Here is an 18127-nt window from a genome sequence, read left to right as displayed (position 1 = left end):
ATGGCGATGGTAAATGGCAAGGGAGATCCAATTTGGAGCTTTAATCCAGTAGACAGAGTTTATTGTTGGAATATAAGTTAAAAAGGGATAAACATAAAAACGTTTTACTTTGTGATACTTGTCATTTTTCCCCCATTTCCAGCTTATTTATTTCTGTTACTGAACTTTAACTCTCTTTTTTCCTGTCATCTTTCATTTTTCTTGGGACGCGGTTACTATGGTTGCTAACATGATAAGATGGCATGGAAAAGTCTGAGAGTTCTCCATATGGTTAATATCTTGAGTAATACTCAGTTGAATAGGAAAAATCCTCTTGCCACATATCCAGAGGTGAGACTCCGAGTTTTTACAGTTTGCAGAGCTGAGTGATTTGTCCTCTGGCAAGGTCTAATTCTTGGCTTAACAATGCCATATGGCCTCTGGCTATGTCAGAGTATTCTCTATTATGGAAATCCTCTGGCTGTCAAGTGGCCATTGGTTTATTGGTGAGAATTCTTGGTTCATAAAGAGTTCATCAGGGATCAATTCTTTTTAGTGCAAATGCCTAACACCATAAGGGATGAGGTAAGTTTCAAGTGGCAAACAAATTTGGCAAATGGATACCCAGTCCTCAGGCACTAAGTCAAAAGAAGGTGATGATTCTTAATAGACTACAAAATTAACAGAATGCTTATTCTCCCAATACAAAAAAACTCAAGCATATTAAAGTGATTGGATTAGCATTTGAACCCTGAGCCTCACCGGCTCAACTTAAAAATTAAACAGCACAGCATTTACATTTTGCATTTGCATGGGTGTAGGACCAAGTGGTAATTCATTGGCCATTATCAGTTATTCAAGCTATGCGTAATTTCAGATGGTTCTGGAATTGAAACAATTGATACCATTAAGGAATAGGATAACTAATGCAGTAATGCTTCCGAACACCGAAGAATTTGTCTACTAGAAAACAAGAAAGGCCACTACAATAAAAAAAAGCAATTATATGTTTACTAGACAAGGATAGGATCTGTGTGACCAACTGCCAAGGTAAACTTAAATTGAAATGACAGCCCAATTGCATCAAGTTATGACGAATATAATTGGTAATTTTAAAGAAGAGAGGAAATGATGACTGTATACCTGCCTTCAACCCCACCAAGCGTTGTGGAGATGAGAGGGAAGCTAAACCAGCTGAGGAAGACAGGTTCAATGCCATCATTTCTTCTTAGAACTCTCAATCAATCAGCCCATGCCGCCTCTTAACCACTTTGTCTTTGATTTTCTGGGGCCTCATTGATGGCCACGTCTGTGCTTTAACATTTGAAGTAGTTATTCCATTGATTTTTATCACCACATATTGTAGGGTGCCTTCACAGATTGGAGCCTTGCGAGTTTTGAACATCTCTCTTAAATAAAGAGTTCTACGGTAATAATTTATTATATTTTAAAAAAATATTTTATAGCAGTTTAAATTGGTTTAGTGGTGGAGAATTTGTGTTCTTAAGAGATGTCATAAGTTCAAATCTAGTGTGAGTAAGGATTGTAAATGAATAATGAAGATGGATTATTTATTTATCATTTATACTTAAAATTTTATTATTAAATTTTATTCATTATGTGAATAAAAAGACTAATATATTAGTATTATGTTTATTATTATATGATTATTATTTTGTTAATACATTACTATATTTTTATTATAATATTATCATCTATTATCTTATGTTATCTTCACTTTCTTATTTTATAATTATTATATTATTATATTAATATTATATTATAATAAATATTATCATCTTATTATCTTATCTTCATTTTTTAATTTTATTATTAACATGTTATTATTATCTTGTTATATTATAATAATCTAAGGCCTATTATAATTGGATAAGGACATAATCTTTTTGGTTTTATGTACACGATCTTTCAATTCTCATGATGTTATTATAGAACACCTCTTGGCATAACAAGCTAACCTTTGCATTGATTTAGGATAAAAGCTTAGCATGGAATTGATCCAAGCCAATTGTGCAACACATAATTGATCTCAATACATGAAAAGGGCCTTTTTAGTATGCAATTGTCATGTTGGCTTCAATGATCTAGAAAACTACTTGGTCTCACTTTCTCAACATTTAATTTGACAATAAATGGATTGTTAGTGTTTACAAACAACTTTGAGAAGCTCTCTAAGTGAGGGGCTTGTTCTCCTTAGTCAAACCCCTAGATAGACGAATGAGATCAAGGGCAACAAGCAATCATGCAAACATGCTTGTGTCACTAACTATGCAAAGCGGAAAAACTACATAATAGGTTCAAGGGAATAAGTGATCGCCTCTTTGTGTTAGCACAAATAATCACTATTCGGAGAGCTTTAATAGAAACCCTAACAAATTTGAATAATAAGTTTCATAAGACCTTTAACAAAATCACCCAAGGGATTAGACCTCCTTCTCAAATGATATTTTTATTCTACTTGAAAGACTTCAATCTTAATATTTTTGTTGTGACTCAATTAGTAGGTGGTATTGACATTACTGCAACTTATGATATAATTGTCCTCGTGCTCTATATAATAAGGAGATTGTAGAAGTGTTTCAAATGCATCAATTACATCTATCTGAGGCACGAAAGCTAATGCAGCAAGTTTCTTGATCTCAAATGCGAAGAATTCGTCAGTGTATTCAACATATCAATCATTCATTGCAAACTCAAAAGAGAGAGTGAGCATGCCAAAAGAACATTGAGACCAGCATCAAGCCCGAGTGGAGATTAAATCTCTCTTTGATGGTATAGACTTCTCGGAGCCTTTGACAAGAGCCTGTTTTGAGGAATTAAACAATGACCTCTTCAAGAAAATAATGGGTCCTATTAAAAAGGCCATGGATGATATTGGTAGTGACTACTAGTCTTCCATAGATGATTTCTTGCTCATAAAATATTAAATTCAAAAAGAATATTATAACTAAATCATTAAGAAATGAACATGTTGGGTTGTTCTGGGTCCCGAATATTTTAACATGGGATTATTGTGAATATGGGATATTATTACCCCAGGATATTTTGGTGTTGGGTTATTGTGATCGGGTCATTATGTTGCAAGTTATTTTGGATGGGTTGTTTTGATTGGATACCATGGTACTACTCATGCATTGATTAACATGCTCCAAGCCTATATCCTAGGAGAAATATTCAATAAAATATGTGGGAAGAAAGAAAGAAAGAAAGAAACTTTAAGAGCACAAGTTCAAGGGATGCTCTTAAACCATCTGCCTCACACGAGTAACCAAAACCAAGTCAATCTCTTGCCAACTATGACTAATAGAAGATACATGCCAAAAAAAAGATGGTATTTTAATTGAGTATACCCATAACACGTACAAACTATTGTACAAGAATGAAGAAGGAAGCTTTGGAAGAATAGTCAAAGGCTAATGTGCCAAGAACTAGTGGACAAGTGGCATCTATAATTTGAAATCAAAGTAGTCTTGTCACTTCAAAGAAAACAAAAAATGTGCCTAACTAAAACAAACCTAATTAAATTTATCCTTAGGCTAATAGCCTAAGAAACCAATAGGTGCCTTATGCACCAAAGCATAATCAGCTATGCCCTTCAATGTGGTAAATTAAATGAGGAGGGAAACAATAAGTTTCTTTGCAAGAGATTTTCCCAAAGCCAAAGCAACTTAACCAATTGAAATAATCCTCTAAGAAATAAGAGTGAACAAAGCAATGGATATAGCCACCATTCCTTGAAGAAAAATATTCCAAGGGAAGCAACATATAGTCCCATAATTAATTAACACAAAGGTAGGTAAGCATAAACGTCTTCCTTTCTGACCTTACTCTAATTCTCAAGGGATTGTTGCATAATTGCATTATTGATTTAGGGACCAATATCTCTATCATGTCCAAGAGGGTAACGTAGATGCCTTTGGTTTGACATACGAACATATTAATAAACAATTAACTTGTTGCATGGTAATCTATTCAATACATCAAGAGTTATTAGACGCCTATGCTTCAACTTGTTATTAGGAAATGTGTCTCAATCTTGAATCCTAATATTAAGAATTAGACGCCTATGCTTCAACTTGTTATTAGGAAATGTGTCTCAATCTTGAATCCTAATATTAAGAACCAAAAATAAATATAAGTTTTAGGCTATAGAACACAAAAGTATAGTTTGAACATGATCATGTTAATATCAATTATGAATTAGTGGCTAAAGAAGAGACCCCTTATCACTTTTTTAATGAATCAAATAATATTAAGTACACATAATGAGTGGCTAGATAACTACTTAATTGAGTTTTAGGACTTAGACATATTTTACACCTTTGATGAGACTAGTATGGGCACTTGTATGATTTGTGAAGATGCCTCTTTTATTTTAAGACCTTAAAATAAATATCTAATAGTATTGGGGTATGTAAGTTGTATTTTGATGGCCCACTAGGTGTAGAGTTGGAGCTAGGGCAAATACTTCTCTACTCTCCTCTCATGGAGAGAAATATTACTTATCATATAGGATATATTTCAAATGCACCAACAATGTGGAAAACATAAAGCACTAGTACACAAATTATAGTGTGTTGAAAAGTGTGATCTGAAGCTCCTACAAGTTTATGGTTATTTTGAATTAGTCATAAAATAAGAAATGTCTCCAATATGTGATCATGAACTCTCTTAGAAAGGCCCACAACCATTCAGTGTGAAATATACTAAAATATTTTGACAACCTTAACTTATAGGCTTTCCTAGAACACAAGATGTTGAAGCTAACAAGATGACCATGCTTAGTTCCTAATTTGACTCAATTAAGGGTTTACTTGAAATCAAGGATTATGCAAAACCTATAATCCAACCTACTATATTAGATAATGTTTCTCACTAGAAGGTTTTTAATACTAATGGTTATATTATCAAATTTATTATGTATTTTTTTATGGGTGAAAAAGAGAATGAGTAAGACTAAAACCAAAAACCTCTCTCAGCTAGACATTGGAATACAAAGACACTAAAGGAGGAATATGCTTGACTAAACTCTTATCTAAGGGAATTAATCAATTCCTTGGGGCTTTTATTCCTTTATTACCCTGAAAATTGATTTGATTGATTTAGTTCATGTAAAGTTACTAAGATCTAAACATGCATGAATTAACATTTCAACTACTAAAACTATCTGATATAAAATAGAAACTTCAAAACATATACAAAAATGGAATGAGGACTCAAAGGTTCACTTATGTCTAAAGATTGAACTAAAACTAGATGGACAAGATCCCCCAAAACACCCATGTATTTTTGATGAATTTTTGCACACAGATTTGGAACTGGGCTCCTAAGACACTGCACTAGCACCTTGTCAAATCTCAAACTAAACTTGAAGGACAACAACACCCCAAACCCCCTTGTCTAGGACAATCTCACCTCAAATCCCTTGTCCAAGTGTTTTCTGATGAGTTTTTAGAGGTCCTTTGTCTTTAGATCCTAAGCACTTTTTCATTGTTTATCTCTATCGAAAGCCTGTAGCTGAACCTAAATCTGCACACAAAAGGAGATGTTAGGTTGATAGGGGTTTTCCTAGGTCAAACCCAAAGTTTTGAATTAGCCCTATAATTGAATTGAAATTGAAATGGAAAGTGTGCCTTGAAAGGTCAGAGGTTAGAGTTGAAATTGAAATGTATGAAGGCTTGATTGAAATGATTATACCTTCAATTAATGGTGCAATGCTCTTAGGATAAGTCCTCCATGTGTTGATGCAATAACATGATGAATCATCATAAAATCCACCATGAAATCATAATTGAACCATAATAGAAGATGCCTTGATGTAGTTTGTTGCTCCTTGAATTTTAGTTGCTCTCGGAATTAGAATGATAACATAATGATGAGATGATAATGAGAGATGATGAAATGAATTAGGGGAAATGTCTTGTATAGGGATCTCACAAAGTAAAATCACCTTTTGGCCGACTTAGAATTATTAAATTTTCACATTGGGGATAGTTCCAAAAATGGCAAGACCGACATATTATCATCACAAAATTTCAGCCAAAAAGCATTAGATAATGTGCAATTCACACACTGTCCCAACAAAATAGGCCCAAATTTTAGGTTCACGAGATAATAGGGCCCTAATACCAAAAATATAATTTATATGAAAAGTTAAAATATCTAGATGGGGGAAAAGGTGCATTTAACTTTGAAATAACATAGGACCCGTATAAGCATGAATTGAAATAAGATAAAGGGCACACTTATAATAAGGGCCCAGATAATAAAGTGTTTATGTATTAAAGTGAAATAGGACTCATAACATTGAATTAAAAATTAATTTAAATCAATAAAAGGTCCTATAATACATAGATGAATGGGAAAAATAAAATGAGTGCTAGGAGAGTGTGAAATTGGACTCCATGATTAAAGGAGTACAATTTACGATGTTGCAGTATTATGTAGAATTTGAAGAATAATTTGTTGTGGAGGAGGCCTATGGAGGTTAGATTATTTAACACAAAAGTAACTAGTTACTTAGGGGTATGATCAACCTTTTGATGACTCCTACCAAGATAAAAGGAAGATAATTATAAGCAAAATTGTATGCAAATATGTGGATCAACCCCAAATAGAGTGGTTAAATAGGCCAAAGTCTATACAAAAGAAGAAAACAACCTCCTTGTTCATTTATGTGTCACATATAACCAAGTCCTAACCTAAGGGTTATGAGGAATTAAAAGCATACAAAAAGGATATTGAAAGGAAGCAAGGTATGTGAAAATGCTTCGTACACTAATAATTTAAGGAGAGTGTTGTATCAATTTTAATCTTTTAACAATTACAAAAAGACAAAACACATTCAAACATAAAATAAATAATATATGTCATAGCATTGATGCACATGGAGAAAACCCTATCAAGAGAAAAACTCCACACTCTAAATCATCTTGACATGTTATTCATTAGACATAGTTACTATACACATGAGTATCACCAATTAGAGATTTAGAGGGATATTAATAGTTTTAAAATATCTAAAAAACTCTACACATAACATCCAACTCAAGCACCTAATATATAGGAGATAGAATACATCAAACAATTAAATGGTAATTAGAAAACTATGAGATAAAACCATCCAAAAATGGTGCCAAATTCATCCCCAATCAAATATGCCTTTTGATGTGTCACAACATGCATCATAAGTTGGTCAACAAGTGTAACTCCCATTTACAACTATTTTATTCGTAAAAAAAAAAAAAAATGCATTTTCTATAGAAATGTTTATAGGCCATAACTTATGATTCAATGGGACAATTGGGCCTATTTTATTTTAAGTTGAAGAGATTCACACAAATAGGAACCTATAGGTAGTGTTGAACAACTGAGAATATTTATTTTGGTCAAGAATTGAGTTATTATATTTTATGTTAAAAAATTGCACCTTTTATAATCTTAACATCAGGACTAAAGGGGATACACCTTTCCTATCATTCTCTCACTTCTCAAAAACTATGCAAGAGAAAAGGAAATATCAATAACATTACCTAATCACAAGGAAAAATGAGGCCCATAAACTTAAGGTATCACCTAAATGTTTTCGTACCCATTGGTTTATCAATGCATCTGTAACATTCTTTAAAGTGTGTTATCCCAATTCAACTAAGCACAAAATTGGGATAGCCCCCAAAATTTTAGTCCAAAATTGTGGCCCATAAGCTTTGGGCTCATTTTTCATTTAGAGCGATTAATTCATCTCTAGGATCATTTTTAGAATTAGTTTTAATTTTGGTCATCCGAATGTATTATCGGGATTTAAACCCAACACAACACTTAGAATGCTTAAATAGGTGCAAATCGGGTTCATGAATTAGAAATGCACATTTGAGTACAAATCAAGTTCATGAACCTGATTTGCACGTGTTTACTGCTCACGCCTTGGTACATTTATGTTTCCTAATTTTAGTTTTAATAGGACTCATTTGTCCCTTTGAATCCATTTTTATAAGCTTTGGATTTCATTTTTACCTTGCCCTTTCGGTTCTCAACGCAAAGCTCAATGATTTTTCACTATTTTGTATTGATCAAAGCCATCATTTTTTCCAGGTATGTAGTACCCCTCCCTTGATCAGACTTTTTCGATACTCATTTTGACCATAGTTGACTTTTTAGTGGTTTTGTGGATACACTATGTGGTGATGTTTTTATTCAGGCATTATGCTATGATGGACTATGCTTTGATGTGTTTTTTTTTTTATATTAAATATAGAGAGTAAACTTACAAAAAGTATAGCTTCAGCAGTAACGTGAGGTCATGTCTCAAAACCAACAATCCAGACCTACATAGATCCAATCAATGACTACTAACAGTTCTGCATGCACATTATAAACAACATTATCCTATACATAGCCTATTCTATGATGTGTCCAAGAAAAAAGAGTATACATAGATAATGTTTGTGTTCGAACAAAAGGAACCAAACAACATCTCAACACTCATGAAGATGATCCTGACAGGGCTCCATCCAAGTTGTCCACCCCAAAGGGTCTTCCATCCAGATTGTCTTCCTTCCCTCATGTGGTTGAGTCAACATCTGGATCTATTCCATTGTTGGGTTTCTGGCTTTCCGAATCTCAACACCAAGATTCTCCATTGCAATGGCAAAAGAGGTGCGGTCTCCTGCAACCCTCCTTCATTCAAATCCATTCTCCAACTCATAGATGAACATAATAGCATGACCATCTTTGAGAAACCACAAAAAATTGTTCTTCTCTATCCTCATAGTTATAGAGACCTGCAAAATAATGTAATGAAGAGTGAGTTCATGAAATGACTCAGTAAGGGCCCTAGTTTTACCTTGGAATTTATCTTTATTTCTAATTTTCCAAATGTACCATAAGATATTAGTAGAAAGAATATGCCAACATAGATTAGTATCTTGTTTCCAACCATGGATGCAACCAGTAAGAACTTCCATAATATTAACTTGGTTATGAATAGAAATACCAAACATCAACCAGATTTCTTTAGCAATAATGCACTCAAAGAAGATGTGGCTAACAGATTCAGGAACTCTACATATATTGCACATATCAATATTGGATTGATCTTTCCTGAAAGGAAGCCTATTAATTAACATCAACCATTTAAAACATTTTTTCTTAGGAACAATATGATCGTTCCATAATCCTGTGAATACTTTTTGCTACTGCTTTAAAGATAAATATGCATACCACAAAGTATTAGCATGAGTGATAATAGACTCATCATAAGAGAGAGTATTATAAACAATGATAGACTTAATATTAGAAATAAGGATATCATTATTCCATTTATAAGCAATAAATTTGTTATTATCCACATTACAATTTTTAGGCAACTGAAGAACAACACAACATTTTTAACCATATTATAAGTTCTTTTTTGGGAAGCCGAAAGATCGTACTTAGCACTAAGTGCTTCCCAACTCATAAGCATATCACTATCAATAATGTCTTTAAAGCGACAAATACCTTTGTTAGCCCATGCTCTAGCAAAACAACCTTGTGTAAGCACAAGAGGTTTGGAGGAGTGGAAAAGGTTCCACCAGATAGATCTCTCTCCATGAATGTGATCATTGTTGTTGGCCCTAATATTGGTGATGAATGGTCTAACTATTTCTCAGGCCCTCCAGACAGATTTAAAGACACATGAACCCTGTACTAAGATTGGGAAGCCTCCAGCCACCAAGTCACAAAAGGGTAAAGACTTCCAAGATTTATCCCCCTTAGGTACATCCCCCATAATGTTGCTTTTGACCAAGACTTTCCATGGTTCACTACCTTCAAATGCCTGAAAGATCCATTTTGCAACAAGTGCAATCCCTTGGAGTCTCGGATCCTTTAGTCTGAGCCCTCCCAATCTCTTCTGAATATGACACCAACCCTATTTAACTAAATGCATCTTATTGTTTCCTTTCCCATCAGACCATAAGAACTTCCTTATAACTTTCTAGATATCAAGGATCTGATAGTTAAAAAACATCCAGACAGATGAATAGTAAATGATGTATGAAGATAGAATCTTTTGACAAACTTGCACTCTGCTAGCAAGCGAGAGATATCCATTGTTTCACTTATTTAATTTCTTTTCTATTTTACCTCTAACCCATATCCACATTTCCTTTAGAGAAGGGGAGATAGAGAAGGGTATCCCTAGGTATCTGATAATCTTGTTAGGACCCCCCACTGGAATCCCAATTGTTGTAACCAATCTGGAGGGTCCTCTCTCCACCCAAGAAAGGTGGATTTAGTATGCTTTGATGTGTGATTCAGTGAATGTTGTTTATGCATTAGTTCATTATGGATGATTAGATGTTAACTTTATTTATGTGTTATTGACCATGGACTAACACATTTACCTTATGTATGGGTTGCATTATGTATTTGTCTTCATGTATGTGTGGAGTCTGTATGGGGTGTGAGGAGATGATTTTCCATCACTCACTTTAGTGAGACACAGAACATCACGATTCTACTTCACCGGTGTGGTTATCGTGTTTGAATATATGTGTGTGTGCGTGCACACACACACACACACACACATGTATATATATATATATATATATATATGTATGTATATATATACATATGTATATATATACATATGTATATATATACATATGTATATATATACATATGTATATATATACATATGTATATATATACATATGTATATATATACATATGTATATATATACATATGTATATATATACATATGTATATATATACATATGTATATATATATACATATACATACATGTATATATATACATATACATACATATATATCTATATATATATACATACATGTATATATATATATGTGTATATATATATATACATACATGTATATATACATGTATGTATATATATACATACATGTATATATATATACATGTATATATATATATGTGTGTGTGTGTGTGTATACATATATACATATATATATGTGTGTATACATACATACATACATACATACATACATATATATATATATATATATGTATATATATATGTATGTATATAGATGTATGTATGTATATATATGTCTATACATATATATATATATGTATATATATATACATATATATATGTATATACATACATACATATATATGTGTGTGTGTGTGTGTTATATATATGTATATACATATATGTATGTATATGTATATATATGTTGTTCGGTGATGTAGGAATTGCAAGTATAAGGTACTGACTCCACCTGCCTCCACAGGTCTGAGCGTACCTAATTAACTCGATGGAAGTAAAGGAGATAGTCTTCAGGCCTTAAATATAATCCCTGGTCTTGCTTGATAGTGAGCATTGTCAATCTTTTGTCAACCTTTCCAATGTTGGTATGCGAGTCGTCTTTATTTTGTTTAGATGAGTTTGTGTGTTATGCATTTTGTGACTTTATTAAATCCTTCTAGTGTTATTTTATGTGAAATTAATTTATTTTTTTACTCGGTAATAATTTATGTATTATTGATATCCAAAAATAAAGTTCACATAGTATGTTTAAAACAAAATCAAAAGCCAAAAAAGGCAGCACCGCTAACTAAAAACATTCCTACCAAAAAAGCTTTGACCAGTCAACCACCAACCCGCCCAATTACATCCAAAAACTTCTAAACCCTGGCTAAAAAGACACCACACAAAAAGGGACACGTCCCCCCTAAAAACATAAAGAAGCAACTCACCACCCTAGCTCCTTTGTTCTCCAACGACCTTGTCAGCCTAGGACGCAACACCCATCTCTGCTCTCGCTCAACCTCTACCTTTGCCTGTGCTATGACATCATCCAATTCTTTGATTTCAACATACATTTTCAAGGTATCCCAACCCCTTCTGGCCTCTTGAGTGCGATGGAACCAACATATTCCTTTTGCCCACCGAAGGAATGGGAATAAACCCACATTGTCGCCATGCGCTCTGTCCTCCACACCTTCACGGGCATCGAACCCCACACCCGGCTCCGCCTATTCCAGAAATGAATCCAATCCCATCAGGTAATCTTCATGGATAATTGTCTGCATCACCTTCTTCACCGTGGCCGTGTCTTCACCCAATTCTAGGCCCCATGTAAAATTAATTATTAATACCTTAGGGTAATTAATAATTAATGTGTATTGTCATGTATAAATTAAATTAAGGATAAATTAATATGGGAACTTTATATGTTAAAATAAATAAATCAATCATACAAGTTTGATTATTAGATTTATTGTTTAATATATATCATCTAGTGGATTTAATATTGTGTCTTGTGTTTTTGTAAAAAGTTATTTTAACTTTTAAAAATTAAATATCCAGATGGTTTTTTTGTGTGTGAAGAAATTTAATTTTAAATTAAAAATACAAATGTTATTAAATCGGAGGAAAGAAATTCAAATATTAATTTTAGGAAAATATTTTTGCCCTAAAAGATATTTTAGGTAAACATTCTTTATATTGGGGGATTTTTCTAGATTATGGAGTTCTGGCATTTTGGAGAAAATTTCCTCTCTACTGTTGATTGGGGGTTTTTGCCTGGAGGTGTTGATGACATTTTGAAAGGATTTATTTTGGTGAAAAGATTTGGAAGGATTGGTGTGGTTTGTTGTATGTGCATCCATTGGATTCATCTTCAATTTTTCTTCCAGGAAAGCATATAAGATTGGATTTTAAAACTCTTGTTTTGTTCATTTTTTATCTTGTGAGAATGTGTGACTGTGAAAACATCTCTTATTGTTTTCTTCTTTCACTTTCCTTGTCTGGTTGAAAGAACTGGTTTTTTTGAGAAATTCCTTTTTATTAGTTGGGTATTCAAGGATATCAAGTTAATTTAATGAATATATGATCAATTCATTATTTTCCTATTTGTGGGATTGGGATAGGGGTTTCCAGATTTTCCCAATTTTGGGAGCAAAGAAATTGTTTGTGAAATTAGATGAATTGAAAAACTTCTTTACAATTTCTTATCAGAGATTTCGTCTTTGAATCATTGTTTCAGATCATTGATTTCATATTATTGAATGCATTAGCATTCAATTTATTTACTAAATTTATTCAACATTTATTTGTTGTTGTTTTTATTTTTTTTGACGTTTTTTATTAACTGTGGAAACCCACAGTCGTGGACCCCCACAAACCCACACCCTCCTACTCCTTTGTGGGGCCCACCAATATAAATACACACACACACACACACACACACACATATATATACACAAATATATATATATATATATATATATATATATATATATACACACACACATATACATATACATACATATATATACACATACATATATACATACATATACATACATATACATATATGTATATATACATATATACACATACATACATACATACATACATACATACATACATACATACATACATACATACATACATATATATATATATATATATATATATATATATATATATATATATATATATATATATATATATATATGTATGTATGTCTGTATGTATGTTTTGTTTTTAGAATTTATTAATTGATGTTAGTAAATATGGATTGGAGGTTAATATCGCTTTTGGGAAATTATTGTAAGAGATTGATTTAAATTGGAATTTATAAATTATAGTAAAACTTGGTCAATATGAACTAGATAGAAAAATAAAATCTATATTCGAATGTGAAAAATGGATTTGTTTCTTATATGTTTGGTTTTACGTGTTATTGATTAATTATAAATTATATTGCAAATGAATCTTGTTTTTAGTCTTTTGGTTTGGGAACTTAATGACTTAATTTTATTTAAAGGGGAAATTTTCATGTGTGTGTGTGGGTATGGCTTCTTAAATCAAGTCATCATGCAAGTCAAATTGGGTATATGTTGATTTTGACCTTTTCATACTTTTTCCCTTTGTGGTCTTGTCTTGTGAGTAGACCGAATTCTCCGCATTACATCTCCAGTTGGTTAAACCTAGATGGAAGGGTTTGTATGACCAAGTGTATTTATTCAGTTGTGTTTTAACTCCCTATGTATGGTTGGCTATTTTTTTTGCCTTGGAGTTCTTTTGGGATTGTGTAATGTCATAAGGAAGAGTGGCTTCTGAGTGGGGGTCGGGCCCAAAGAGGCTGCGAGGATAATCCCCTCAAAAGTTGGATAATTAAGTGATAACCTAATAATATATTAGGGGGTTTGGGTAGCTTAAGTACTAATTAAGATTAATTGTACCCCACTCATGGTTGAGTGCTCATACAAACTCATGATGCAGTGGGAAGGCCTGGAATGGCAAAACCAACCACCTTGTCCTCACGAAAGGTTTGTTGGGTCCGCATGAGACTCCCAAGCTGCCAGGATAACCCAGGATGGGGGCCAAGGCCTATGGAGGCCTTCCATTATAACCATTCCAAGATATGCAATGACACTCTTCCCTTATGTTCACTGATATGTAGTCTTGTTGATGTTACCTGGAGTATGATTGTGGAGTCATATTTGTGTGTGTGTGTTTTATGTGGTTACCCGATGTAATGTTTAGACCATGTGTGCATTCTTTGTGGTTTTCTAGAGGGTCTTATTACTATCTCCTAGCACAGTGGGGTGGTTCCTTTATGGGCCACATGGTTGGGTGGTAGTGCCACTTTCCATTGTGTGTTTGTTCCTTTCTTTCGAGGGTTAACTTCGCAGGTGTTCCATTTGTTCTCGTGGATTTGATCTTCTCATGTACCTGTTGGATCCTCTTTGTTCTTCTTGGAGCATTTTTGTATGTCTTGGACCTTATGTAGTCAAATGTATCATATGTTTATGTATGCTTTCATGGCAAGATGTAATTTTTATTTAATCATTATGTACTCTTATGAGACTTGGTGTTTTAAATGCAATGTAATTATGATGTAACCTAGGTGATAGATCTTTTATTTGTATGAATGGAATTATTGATTAAATGAATTGTAATGTAAATAAATATAGATGTATGTATTCAAGCATGCTTATTGTAATCTCCTATGAAATTTTAATGCTATGTTCTTGGTGTAACCATTCTACCTTGAGTTAGATCAATCAACCTTATTCTTAATTAGTTTAATTGAGTAATCTTCATTGGGAATCCTTTAGGAGTTTAAGTTAAGTCTTCCGCTTGTGCAAATTAAATGTGATGTTTATCTTAATGCATCTAGTTCAATATTATTTTTTTAAAAACGCGTTGCCCTCTTTTCAAGTGTTTTTAGCTTATTCCTTAAGGGTTTCTTGGTAGGGCATTACAAATTGGTGTTAGAGCCCAAGTTTCAACACTGGGTACTCTGGTTTCATATGAGCCCATCTAACTAGACCTATTGCTAAGACTTAGAGCATGTGTATTTCTTGTCAGTATGCTTGCTAGAGATCTAAACTTTTATTCTTGTGGTGTTGTTGTTAGGATTATGTCTCGTAAGGGTAAAGTTCATGGTCGCGATCGTAGTCATGGTCAAGGTAGGGGTAGAGGACATGGTCGTAGGGCTACCCGTTAGAATCCTTCACCTCAGGATACTCATGAGAGTGTTGAGGCAGAGCAACATTAGTCAGATCACCTAAGTGAGTAGAGGGATGTGAGTCAACATAGTGAGTATTCTAGTGTTCAATAGGTTCCTAAGAGGGATGAGTTGCGTCAAATGTTTCAGGAGGTCCTGGCTCATTTAGGCCATAGACCTAAGGTTGAGCAGCATGATAATATGCAGTTTGGGTAATCTCACCAGTTTGAGCATGTGGATAGAGATAGAGAGATGTCCCCTAAGAGGAGAGAGAATACAGTTGATCAGGAGGTTGTAGCTGTTGGTCACATGAGGGATTTGTTGATATCCCACCCTCCTACATTTGATGGTTCAAGTAGTGGACTGGAGGCCAAGACCTGGCTTATTGATTTGGATCGGTGTTTTGCCATGCATCTGTATGGAAGCAACACCAAGGCAAGATGCACCATCATGCATCTCAGAGCTTTTGTTTCCACCTGGTGGAGACTTGAGGAGCAGAAGATTAATGTGGACATAGGTTCAACTTCATGGGAGTTATTTCTGGAGAGATTTAGGACTCGTTTCCTTTCAGTTTAGTGGAGGCAACATCGTGCAGACGAGTTCCATGAGTTGCGCCAGATAGGGATGACTGTAGAGCATTATGAGCATTGATTTTATGAGCTCAAGCAATATGTTGGTATAGAGAACGATGAGGCTATGATGGTGCAACACTCTATTAGAGGTCTGAATGACCGTATCAGTGGAGGAGTTTTGGTGTTTGAGTCAACATCTATAGATTTATTCGTAGCAAAAGCTTGACTTGTGGCGCAAAATCTATCTCGTGGACTTGGTGGACAAACTGTGGTTCGGATTGGTAGTGCACCATCCGGTGGAACTGGGGCTAGAGGTGGTCAGTTGTACCTTTTAGGATTTTTTCAGGCACCCACCAAGGGTGGTCAGCGACAGCAGCAACATTAGAAGTTCCAACCTTGGCATAAACATTTTCAGGGTCATCGTGGGGGTAATCCTTAGTACAGGAAGGACAGGAACTGGCAGCGAGCTAGGAAGAGTTTTTTGAGTCAGTCTTCATAGAGTGTTTCTCAAGCCCCTAGTAGGGGTAGTTTTCAGCAGTTTGATGTTCCTTTTGGGGGCAGAGGTTTTGGCAAAGGGGAGTGTTTTTCTTGTGGCTAGTATGGTCACATAACTTCTCATTATCCGCAAAGATCTTGTTAGATAGGGACTCGGAGACCTTCTCCTTCTGAGCCCACTGTTGGGGATAAAAGCCAATCTCACAGAGTATTTGCAGCGGTTGATAATCATCAGACAGAGCACCAGGGCACCGTTATTGAGAACATAGGTGTGTTGGGTGTTATATCTATTTAGGTACTATTTGATTCGAGTGCTTTTGATTCCTTTATAGCTTCTTCCATTGTGGATCAGTGTGGGCTCACGTCTGCTAGGCAAGCAAATAGGTGGCAAGTAGAGTTGGCTACTGGTTCTCGTGTGGTTGTAAATTCCTTCATTCCAAGGTGTGAGTTGGACCTAGGACCCTTTGCTACCATAGTTGACCTTTGAGTCATTCCTTTGGGGTCTTATGTAGTTGTGTTGGGGATGGATTGGTTAGCATCACAAAGTGCTAATATGGACTGTTGTCAGAAGACAATAGAGATTTTAGATGACCATGGCAGGAAAGTGGAGATAGTTGTGATTCATAGACTGATATCTCTCTGTATGATCTTCACTATGCAGCTTAAGTGGTGTATGCATCAGGGGTGCCAGATTTTTGTAGTTTCTCTTGAGGACTTGGATGAGGAGAAAAGTTGGGAAGTCGCTTTTGATAGTCACCCTCTTCTTCTGGAGTACACCAATGTGTTACCTAGTGACATTCCCGATATGCCTCTGAAGAGAGATATAGACTTCTGCATTGACTTAGTTCCTGAAGTGGAACTTATTTCAAGAGCACCATATTGGAAGACCACTCAGGAGTTGAGTGAGTTGAAGTTGCAGATTGAGGAATTGTTGGCCAAGGGGTTCATCTGTCCTGGTGTTTCTCCTTGGGGTGTACCAGTTATCTTTGTGAAGAAGATGGATGGTTCCCTTCGGTTATGCATTGACTACCGACAGTTGAATAAGGTGACCATCAAGAATCAGTATCCATTGCCTTGTATAGATGATCTCTTGGATCAGTTAAAGGGATCCAAGGTGTTCTCTAAGATCGATCTGAAATCCGAGTATCATTAGCTGCGTATCCATGATGTAGACATTTATAGGATGACCTTTTGTACTCGTTATGGTCACTATGAGTCCACAGTGGTGCCATTTGGGTTGACAAATGCGCCTTTAGTGTTCAAGAGCCTCATGCATGGGGTTTTCCACACCTATCTTGATCAGTTTGTCCTTGTGTTCTTGGATGATATTTTAATTTACTCTAGAACCATGGAGGAGCATGAGGACCATTTGAGATAGGTATTGCAGTGTTAAAGGGAGAATCAGCTTATGCCAACTTGGCTAAGTTTGATTTCTTCCAATCGGAGGTGAAATATCTTGGTCATGTGGTTTCAGAAGAAGGTGTATCCATGGATCCTTCTAAGATCCAAGCCATTGTAGATTGACCAATGCCAACTAATGTTTATGAGGTTCGGAGTTTTATGGGC

At 34.6% G+C, this 18127-nt stretch overlaps 1 protein-coding gene across 3 annotated transcripts in view; it reads right to left on the bottom strand.

The window, feature by feature from the left end:
• The window catches only part of LOC131044522 (uncharacterized), a 138280-nt gene extending 136889 nt beyond the window's left edge, over positions 1–1391 (bottom strand). For all 3 annotated transcript variants that reach the window (XM_057977865.2, XM_057977866.2, XM_059211244.1), the window contains exon 1: positions 1123–1391. In XM_057977865.2, coding sequence (XP_057833848.2) covers positions 1123–1201 — 79 coding nt within the window. In that variant the 5' untranslated portion in view covers positions 1202–1391. The remainder of the gene's footprint in view (positions 1–1122) is intronic.
• Positions 1392–18127: the final 16736 nt, after the last annotated feature.

This window comes from Cryptomeria japonica, chromosome 9 (assembly GCF_030272615.1).
Source record: "Cryptomeria japonica chromosome 9, Sugi_1.0, whole genome shotgun sequence".
Lineage (NCBI taxonomy): Eukaryota > Viridiplantae > Streptophyta > Pinopsida > Cupressales > Cupressaceae > Cryptomeria > Cryptomeria japonica.
This window is presented reverse-complemented; position numbering and strand designations above follow the sequence as displayed.